The 10,972-nt window shown below is 43.2% G+C and overlaps 2 protein-coding genes across 2 annotated transcripts in view; both read right to left on the bottom strand.

The window, feature by feature from the left end:
* Nucleotides 1–10,972, bottom strand: part of aph1b (APH1B gamma secretase subunit) — a 442,239-nt gene that overhangs the window by 313,540 nt on the left and 117,727 nt on the right. The window lies entirely within an intron of this gene.
* The window catches only part of otog (otogelin), a 192,152-nt gene that overhangs the window by 74,562 nt on the left and 106,618 nt on the right, over nt 1–10,972 (bottom strand). Inside the window, exons 18-19 of the mRNA XM_037692610.1 lie at nt 10,198–10,354; nt 224–250 (exon numbers count right to left, since the gene is read on the bottom strand). Of these exons, the coding sequence (XP_037548538.1) occupies nt 224–250; nt 10,198–10,354 (184 nt within the window). The remainder of the gene's footprint in view (nt 1–223; nt 251–10,197; nt 10,355–10,972) is intronic.

The raw sequence follows: 10,972 nt of genomic DNA, 5'->3' as shown, positions 1-10,972 counted from the left end.
ATATATATATATATATATATATATATATATATATATATATATATATAAACTAAACAGCCTACATAATTTCTACAGTCTCATTTTAATGGGCAAAGCAAATGTTTATCAAATGAAATGAATTGTTCCAACTAATCAGAAATCCCATTATGGGTCTTGCTCAAGGGCCCACAGTGGGGCAAATAAAGGTAATGTAGTTGAAAAGTTAAAATAAGGTTTGTTGTACCTTTGTTGTAGAATTCACAATCATAAGCTGCAGAGAGAAAAAAAAAAAGAAAAATCAGAGGTAGAACTGGTTTGCAAACAGCATTACAGTCACATTACAAAATGTTTTAAATGCAAATCAAATGGGCATTACTATTTAGTAAATCTTCAGTTTTTTTACAATGTGTTTCTAAACTGTAACTAAAGGTATCAATTCCAGGAAGTGATTTAAACACATTCAAAGTGTAATGTTTGTTTCATGTATTTACACCTATTATTATTATTAGTAGTAGTTGTAGTAGTTTTATCTCTTAAAAGTTCTACATAATCTCTCACTTCACACTGAAACCATTTTATTCATGGACGTGAAGTCAACTTTAAATCAGCCACTAGGGAGAACAAGCCAGTGTATCTCTTGTGCCCGTGCCAAGCCCAGGTAAATGGTGAGGGTTGTGTTAAGAAGGGCATCCAACATAAAATACATTTTCCAAAACTAATATGCAAGTAAGCGACACGGTGCCGGCGGAAATTCTGCTACTGTTAGTCGAAGACCACGAGGAGGGAAACGTGTCAGGAGACAGAGGGAGAAGAGGAGAGTGAAGAATGAAGGACTGAGGGTTGCAACTCTAAATGTGGGGACAATGACAGGCACAGGTAGAGAGCTGGCTGACATGATGCAGAGAAGGAAGGTAGATGTTTTATGTGTCCAAGAGACCAAGTGGAAGGGCAGCAAGGCTCGCAGCATTGGAGCAGGGTTCAAACTGTTTTACCATGGTGTGGATAGAAAGAGAAATGGAGTAGGGGTGGTCCTGAAGGAGGAGTTGGCAAAGAATGTAGTAGAGGTGAAGAGAGTGTCTGATAGGGTGATGTGCCTGAAGGTAGAAGTAGACAGTCTGATGCTAAACATTGTCAGTGGTCAGTTGTCATCCACAGATTGGATGTGATGTGGAGGAGAAAGATACATTTTGGAAAGATGTGGATAAAGTGATAGAGAGTATTCCCAGGGAGGAGAGAGTGGTGATTGGAGCAGACCTGAATGGACATGTTGGTGAAGAAAACAGTGGGGATGAGGAAATGTTGGGTGGTGTCAAGGAAAGAAACCAGGAAGGACAGATGGTGGTGGATTTTGCCAAGAGAATGGTAATGGCTGTAGTCAACACTTGTGCAAAAGAGGAAGGAACATAGAGTGACCTATAAGAGTGGAGGAAGGAGTATGAAGGTACACTAAATTCTGTGTAGAAGAGGAAGCCTGAGGGAGATTGGAGACTGTAAGTTTGTGGCAGGGGAGGGACATTCAGAGAGGAGCTGTTAAATGCACTGGGGGTTAAGAAAGAGCTTCCAAATGACTGGATACTACTGCAACAGTAATTAGGGAGACAGGTAGGAAGGTACTTGGTGTGTCATCTGGACAGAGAATGGATGATAAGGAAACCTGGTGGTGGAATAATGAAGTGCAGGACATAATAATAATAATAATGAATTTAATTTGTAACGCACTTTTCATTAACAAAAATCTCAAAGTGCTACAGAGTGCAACTAAAATCAATGATAAAATCAACTAAAATCTGTGATAAAATCAACTAAAATCAATGATACAATCAACTAAAATCTGTGATAAAATCAACTAAAATATGTGATAAAATCAACTAAAATATGTGATAAAATCAACTAAAATCAATGATACAAACAACTAAAATCAATGATACAATCATGTGGAGGCAGAATAGGCTTGCTTAAAAAGAAAAGTCTTTAAGCCTTTTTTAAAGTCAGTCAATGATTGTGGAGCTCTCAGATATTCAGGGAGGGAGTTCCAGAGGCGGGGGGCAGCCACACAGAATGCCCGATCTCCCATGGTTCTTAATTTAGTTCGTGGCAGGTGGAGGAGATGACTGTTCTGTGATCGTAGGGACCGGGTGGATGAATATGGAGCAAGAAGGTCCTTCAGATAATCTGGTGAATTTCCATATAAACACTGATGGGTAATGAGAGCAATTTTGTACTGAATTCTGTAGGTGACAGGAAGCCAATGGAGGTTATGGAGAATGGGTGTAATATGTTCAAATTTACGAGCTCTCAATAAAATCCTGGCTGCACTGTTTTGAATATATTGAAGCTTCTGAAGGTTTTTGCCGGGGATCCCAGTAAACAGGGAGTTGCAGTAGTCGAGCCTGGAGGAGACAAAAGCATGGACGAGTTTCTCTGCATCAGCAAAAGTGAGAGATGGGCGCAGTTTGGAGATATTTCTAAGATGGAAGAAACAGGTTTTAAACAGATGCTTAATGTGATTTTCAAATGTAAGATGAGTGTCCATTTTTATTCCAAGATTTGTAACAGAGGTGGTGGAGAGGGGGATGTCTTGTCCGGAAAATGAAATAGTCGTTATAGTTGAAGTTTGAACCTGGTGAGGGGTGCCAATCAGTATGGCCTCTGTTTTGGAGCAGTTTAACTGAAGAAAGTTCTGATTCATCCATGCCCTTATCTCCTCCAGGCAGGTAGAGAGGGCAGCGAGTGAAGATGGAGATGACAGTGGTGAAGATGATGCTCCGGTCCTGATGTAAAGCTGTGTATCGTCGGCATAACAGTGAAAAGAAATGTTGTACTGATTAATAATTTGACCTAAAGGCAACATGTAAAGGGAAAATAGCAGGGGCCCTAAAACTGAACCTTGAGGGACACCACAGGAGACACAGACAGTCTGGGACTTGGCATTGCCAAGACTAACACATTCCAGCCTATTGGAGAGGAAAGATTTAAACCAGTCCAGGACAGTGTCACAGAGACCGACCTCCACATGAAGACGGTGGAGGAGGATACTATGGTCCACAGTGTCGAAAGCTGCAGTGAGGTCAAGGAGAACAAGGAGGGAGGGAGAACCAGTGTCAGCAGCCATGAGGACATCATTGGTGACTCTCAGCAGTGCGGTCTCAGTACTGTGAGCTGCACGGAAGCCAGACTGAAACTTCTCATACAGGGAGTGTTGTTGTAGGTGGATCTGCAGCTGAGCAGCAACTGCTTTTTCCAGCACTTTTGACAGAAATGGGAGGTGAGAAATTGGGCGGTAATTAGAAAGAATGTCTGGATCCAAATTAGATTTTTTCAGAAGAGGCCTAATGATGGCAGTTTTAAGAGGCAGTGGAACTTGACCAGATTGCAGTGACTTATTTATTATTTGTGTGATTAATGGGCTTATTGCAGAGTGATTGGATTTAATGAGAGACGAGGGGAAAGGATCCAGGGCGCAGGATGAAGGCTTCATTTTCTTGATGATGGTCTCCACTTCACTCTGAACAACCTCATCAAAGCAGCTCAGGGACCCAGAATGCAGACGGGTAGATGGCAGATGAAGATCAGGGAGGCTATGGAGCTGAGATCTAATGGAGTTAACTTTGTTTTTAAAAAATGAAAGGAACAGGTTGCATTTTTGAACAGTCCTCAGCATGAGTTTGTTTAATGGGATTAAGGAGATGATTTATTGTGGAGAAGAGTTGTTTAGAGTTTCCAGGGCAGTTGTTGATGATGTTGGAATAATATTTGGACCGTGCTTCTTTAAGAGAAAAGGCGTAGGCTTTCTGATGTTCTTTATATGCCTGCTGATGTACAGAGAGACCAGATGATTTTACACGTCTCTCAATAGCACGGCCAGCTGCTTTCATCTTGCGCAGCTCAGCAGTGTACCAAGGGGCTGAACGGGAGAAAGACACCAGCCTTGCTTTAAAGGGAGCATGGAGGTCCAGAAGCTCCTGGAGAGATTGGTTGTAGTAATCCACAGAGTCATTTGCAGATGAGTGATTGACAGCGGTCATGGAGTGGAGATCAGAGGACAGAACCTCAGGGGAAATGTTTTTAAAGTCACGGAACTGGATAAGTCGTTTAGGATTAGGAGCAGATGAAGTTGAAGGCACTTCCAGGGAGATGACACTGTGGTCTGAGACACCCAGGTCATATACAGATAAGTTATTGATAGGTACAGTGTCTGTAATCACCAAATCCAGAGTGTGCCCCCTGTTGTGCGTAGGGGCGTCAACATACTGAGTGAGATTGAGAGAATCCAAAAGGGACTTAAACTCTGCTGCCAGAGGGGAAGAGGAATTATCAATGTGGATATTTAAATCTCCAAGAATAATATTTTTCACAGGAGATGCGCAGAAAAAAGTGAGGAGGTCATGCATCTCTGAGTTAAATGAAACATGTGGTTTGGGAGGCCGATAAATCAATATAACATTCATCAGGAGGGGGGCTTTGAGGTTGAAGGCCAAACATTCAAAAGACAAAAAGTCCTGAGAAGCTAAATGTGATAATTTTAAATTACTGCGGTAAATTACAGCCAGACCACCACCACGGCCAGTGCAGCGGGCTTTCTGCAGGTAACTGTATCCAGAGGGACAGGCTTCATTCAGAGAGCTGTACACATCTGGTTGATGCCATGTTTCAGTAAGGCACAAGAGGTCCAAATTCTTCTCCAGAATATGATCATGAATAAGACATGATTTATTGGATAGCGATTGAACATTGAAAAGTTCTATTTTAATATTGGTTGGAGTAGAAGCCTTTAGAAGGGGTTTAAGCAGCCTGAAGTCCACTCCACGTTTTCCTTGCCACTTCGTGCGCTGTGTTCTTTCAGCAATATCAGGAACTACAGAGGCAGTGTTCTGATGACGTAATCGATGTGCGGCAGGACCGGTAGACCAGATGGAAGGGATGGAGTCAGACCCAGCTTGCCGAGAGTAAACAGTTCTCTTCGAGAGCCTCTATGGACATAACGAGGTCTACGCAGAAGGCCCAGTTGTTTAATGGTAGAAACAGAAGGAGGAATGGAGCAGTTGTTGAGTCCAATCAGCTGGGAGGCGGAGTAGGTCAACATCGACGAGCCAGCCAAGCCGGGGGAAGCTAGCACAGAGCTAGCCGCTAACAGCAGACCCACGGCTCCGAAAAGGATATCCAAAAGGCAGTGCGATGTAATCCACAGCATAGCACAGGAAAAAATCCAGCAAAAGATGACAAACTGGAACAATCCAGATGACACAGGAGGTTGACAGAAGCAGCAAGGTGAGCGCAATAGTTGCTAGTTCTTCAAGCAAAGTCCGAGCCGCCGTGCTGGAGTTGTATGTTTGACAGCAATAGTCCCAAATTCCTGTTAGGGAGTGCTAATAAGCTGTCTGTTATAAGTACTGATTGAGAAATTACTGAACAAAAATAAGTCCAGATAAATGTCCACGAATATAGCAACAGTATAATGACTTTTTAGCGCGGAGAAGCGAACATGCAGCGCCAGTCCTCTCCCCATTGTTCAAAGAAAGAAATTAACCAAGAAGAAATATGACAATGAGGGGACTGAAGAAAAGAGACAGGAATATTAGAAGATCAGGGCTTAATTTGTAAACTGACTGATGCCGGAACAGCGGGCAGGCCTGGTGGGGTGGGGGGGTGGGGGTCCGTGGGTTCTCTCACAGAAAATTTTGAATAACAGAAATGCCATTTCCTGCATTTTGTTATATTTTAATGGGTTGTTATACATCAACATTTACCTACATTTGTAAACAATAAAATTACTATTTTGAAGAGCAACAGCAGGTTGTGTGTGAGCAGCTCCGATTCTGTCAGGTATCTTAAACCCCCCTCCTCCCTCCCCTCACTTCACGGTTCTGAGCTGAACTCTTCTCCGCTCCTGCTCCAGTCTCATGGCACCGTTTGAACAACCTGAAGGCTTCAATGCTCTGTTGTCTAACTAAGGACAATCCATCCAGCCAGTCATCCATGTTTTATTAAAGTAAATTGGACTGTCTTTTTGACATTTTGATCACTGTTATTTTGACAAATTAGCGCCGTTGTTTTGAAACATGACGTATCATGTGAATAACACATCAATCATTTTTATCTGTATTTTAATTTTTTACAGTAAGCTTTTTTATTTTATTATGTCTGAAATGTAGCAGGAGTTCAGACACCTGCTGATGTGTGTGTGCTCTGTAGAGCTGTCTGGAGGTTTTTCAGTGTGTAACGTGCACTGTCTGCAGGGCATTTATTTATTCTGTTGAATAAATGATCGCTTCTGTTTCAGGGGTCTGAGAGGAGGAGAGAGGGTGTTTTTCAGTGTGCGGCCCCGCTGAGGAGGGACAATATTTGGAGAGGAAGAGGAGAGAAGGACTCTGTGCAGAATCTCTGTGCGAAAATGTGACAATTTGTCCCTCCGTCCTCTCCCCCCCCCCCCCCCCCGTCTAGATGCTCCTCTCCTACTCCTCAAAGGAGAGTGTAGCTGGTGCGCCACACGTGCTGCAGCTGCAACATCCACTCGGCTAAAGGCAACATCTCCTCTCATTGTATTTTTAATAAAAATGCACGATGACCATGGACTTTTAGGGGCGGAGCTGCCATATCCGAACTAAGAGTTGCCGGAACAGAATGGGCCAAAATGAGAGAATTCCCGGATCTTGTTCCAGCAGGATCCGGCTCAAATTAACCACTGAAGGAGATGCAACGTAGAGCAAAGAGAGACGTGTAACTGTCACGTTCCGGCTCCTGCCTGCCACGGTTTCTGTCCCTCATGCCTTGTTTATGCTGCCAAGCTCAGTTTGCCTATCACCCATCCGTCAACTCTTCTTGCTCCTTTCACTCCATGCCACACCCACTTGTTACCTCCACTGCAATCAGCCTTCATGCTGCTCACCTGTTCCCTGCCCTATTTAAGTTTTAGGTTCTCAGTCCTCCAGTGCCAGATTATTGAAAGCCTCACAGTGAGTAAATGTCCAGCGTTCATGCCACAGTCTCGTTTGTCTTCCTGGTTTTGACCTCATGCCTGCTACACGGATTCCTCGCCTTGCTCGTTCCCTGTCTTTCTAGGATTATCTGCTCTGCTCACGGTCACTACCTCTGCTTCCTCTATAATGACCATGACTTCTGGATCTCATCTCAAGTTTGGCTCCGGACCTATGACCACCCATGTATTAACCACGCCTGCCTTTCTGGACCTGTCGTTTGGATCTCCCTCCTTGCTGCTCACTGCTCAGCTCTGTCTCAACGTCGGCTCATCTTCACCACCAGTGATGTCACCACAACCCACTCCTTCAAGGAATTGTTCCCTCACCTGTCAGTGAAGGTTGATGACTGTCATCTGAACATTACCATAGAACTCCTGCTCATTAACTCTCCTGTCTCTTCAGACTGTGCCAGCCCAAGGACTAAGACCTCCACCAAAAGGAGTTTATTAATAAACCTTCCTGTTGTCTGTGATCTGGTTCAAATCCCAAAACCCCTTTCTTTGTCAGTAACTAAGGCAAAGCAGAAGACGTCTCATGATTTTTAAGGCAGGCTGGACACTAACGAAGGCAAGAAGGACTTGTACTGATTGGTGAGACAGAGGGATTAGGCTAGAAAGGATGTGCAGCAGGTTAGGCTTGTTAAAGATAGGAATGGTAATGTTCTAACAAGTGAGGAGAGTGTGACAGAAAGATGTCAAGAGCACTTTGAGGAGCTAATGAATGAAGTGAATGAAAGGGAAAGAAGCTGTGGTTAATTTGAGCCAGCTCCTGCCAGAACAAGATTCGGGAACACTCTCATTTTGACCACTTGGATTTGGCAAATCAAACTCCGCCTGTAAAAGTCCAAAGTCAATGTGCATTTTTATTTTGATTATTTATTAAAAAATACAACGAGAGGAGACTTTGCCCAGTCTGTGGAGTGGATGTTCCGGCCGCACCACGCTCCTGCCAGCAGAGACGCGGACTGCATGTCCCATGGGGAGCGTCTTCATCCACCTTCAGCTGTGCGCCTGCAGACAGTTGTTTTATGCAAAGCGTCTCCAGACAGCTCTGCAGGACGCATGCACAACTGCTGTGTCAGAACTCCTGCACCACGGTGCATAACATTTAAGACAAATAAGCTTATAGTAAAAAAAAAAAAAAAAAGAGTGAAATGTTTGATGTGTATTAACATCAAGTATCAAAACAGCAGCACTAATCTGTCAAAATAACAGGATCAAAATGTCGACAAGACCGTCCAATTTATTGTCTAAAATAAATGGATGGATGGATTGTCCTTGATTCAAGCACCTGACAGGCAGTAGTAACCGAGATTAGAGCAAAACAATGTGCAGGACTGAATTCAGCAGAGTTTGGGTCGGACAGTGTGGGTGGGGGTGGGGGTGGGGGTGGAGGGGTTAGGATGCTCGACATAAAAGAACCTGCATTCACACACTGACTTGTTAATTGTTGTTGCTCTCTAAAATAGTAATTTCACTTCAACCTTTATTTATAAAGGTTATCAATACTGAGCCTCATCATTTACAAGAGAGACCTGTTTTTAATCAATCAAATGTTTACAGATGTTTAACAACCTTTTAAAATACACCAAAATGCAGGAAATGGCATCTCTTTTATTCCAGATTTTCTGGGGGGAGAACCCACGGACCCACAGTTGTTGGAAGGTGCTATAGAAATAAAGTTTATTATTATTATATTATTATTATTATTATTACAAATTAAGCCCTGGAAAGAAGAGTAGAGATCATAGAAACTGTGAACCAGGAGGAGGGAAAGATTAGTGAGGCTGAAGTTCAGAAAGCTCTGACAAGAATGAAGAAGGGGAAGGCAGTAGGACCTCAGTGGAGGTTTGAAAATATCTTAGATAGATAGCAATGAAGTTTTTGACTCAAATATTCAATGGAATATTTGGGGGTGAGAAAATGTCTGATGAATGGAGAAGTGTGCTGGTTCCCATTTTAAGAACAACGGTGATGTACAGAGTTGTAGCAACTACAGGTGAATTAAGTTGATGAGTCACACAATGAAGATCTGGGAAAGAGTTGTGGATAAGATTATGACAAGAGATGACTATTAGTGAGCAGCAGTTTGGTTTCATGCCAAGAAAGAGCACTACATATGCCATATTTGCTTTGAGGATATAGTCAGGGGTGTCAAACTCCAGGCCTCGAGGGCAGGAGTCCTGCAACTTTTAGATGTGTCTCTGATGCCACACAGCTGAATGATATGACTGAATTAGCTTCTCAGTGCAGTCAAGTTCTCCAAAGTCCTGCTAATGACCTCCTTATTTGATTCAGCTGTGGTGCATCAGAGACACATCTAAAAGTTGCAGGAATCCGGCCCTCGAGGCCTAGAGTTTGACACCTGTGATATAGATGGAGAGGGTCAGTAAGAACTCCATTGTGTCTTTGTGGATTTAAAAAAAGCATATGACAGGGTGCAGAGTTAGGAGGTATACAAAGTAGTATTGCATGAAAAAATCAGGAGTGGCAGAAAAGTATGTTAGACTGGTACAGGACATGTATGAGGACAGCAGGACATGTATGAGGACAGCAGGACAGTGGTGAGATGTGCTGTAGGAGTGACAGATAGCTTCAAGGTGGAGGTGGGAGTGCATCAAGGATTGGCTCTGAGCCCCTTCTTGTTTGCTCTGGTGATGGACCAAGTAACAGATGAGGTCAGGCAGGAATCCCAGTAGACCATGATGTTCGCAGATGACATTGTGATCTGTGGTAAGAGCAGGTGGAGGAAGAGAACTTGGAGAGGTGGCGGTACGCACTTGAAAAAAGAGGAATGAAAGTCAGCCATAGTAAGACAGAGTACATGTGTGTAAATGAGAGGGAGGCTGGTGGAACAGTAAGGCCACAAGGAGCAGAGGTCACAAAGGTGCAGGACTTCAAGGACTTGGGGTCCACTGTCCAGGAAAATTGGGAGTGTGGTAAAGAGGTGAAGAAGAGAGTCCAGGCAGGATGGAGTGGATGGAGAAAAGTTTCAGGAGTGATTTGTGACAAAAGGGTGTCAGCAAAGGTCAAAGGAAAAGTTTACAAGACAGTGGTGAGACAAGCTATGTTGTCTGGTCTGGAGACAGAGACATGGACAAAAAAACAGGAGACAGAACTGGAAGTGGCAGAAATGAAGATGTTGAAGTTCTCCTTAGGAGTGACCAGAATGGAGAAGATCAGGAATGACCGTTGCTGAAAAAACACATTAAAAGTAGAAACAGAGGCAGGTTTTTACATACGGCAGAGAGATGGTGTTCGCCAGTCAACAGGAATACCCTCGTGGCAGCAGCGTTGGGCGTATGCTGCCAAGCTGATGCAAAAACATTCGCTATCGCCTCCACGGCTGCAGGCACAAGTGTCTGCAAGGCAGTTCATGTAGAACCAGGTAACGTCCACCTGAACAAAAATAAAATACTTTGTAAACTACCTTTTTCTTTTTTGTATTGTTTACTTTTTTACTATTTACCAAATCTTACTTAATGTGTTTAAAAGAGTTTAAGTTTATTTAAGACCACACACAAAAACAATCTGCAGATACAGCCAATGGCTATTTTACATCTGTAGGAAAACACATCCTATCAAAAGAAAACGCAACCAGTGGCATCAGCTTGAATTCAAGTTTAAACACTGATGTTCCCGTCACTGAGGGATTTGAATAGTGAATGTTTGTAGTTTTCTAGATGAGTGGGTTTTTTGGACTGGAACTGAAACGGGAATATACTGTAAATAAATCTTATTGTTTTGGGGGCAAGAGGGTACGAGTTGAATTGTGCTCAAGAATAGAGGTAGGTTTCATTCTTTCTTTTTATTTATTTTTTTACTTGTCCGAGGCAGAGCGTTGATCCTGGCGAGTGCTGGGAACAATTTTATCCACAACCAGGTGCAATGGCAGAGCCAGGGGGTGGCCAATGGTGGCCATAAATTAATCTTTGAACTCCCCAAGGGCCACCCCAATCATTTGAGGAAACTATGCTTTTAAGGAATATACAAACTAGAAAGCATAGTTTCCTCAAA

Source organism: Nematolebias whitei, chromosome 2 (assembly GCF_014905685.2).
Source record: "Nematolebias whitei isolate Nwh7 chromosome 2, NemWhi1, whole genome shotgun sequence".
NCBI lineage: Eukaryota > Metazoa > Chordata > Actinopteri > Cyprinodontiformes > Rivulidae > Nematolebias > Nematolebias whitei.
Note: the sequence above shows the minus strand (reverse complement) of the source record. Positions and strands in the feature narration are given on the sequence as shown.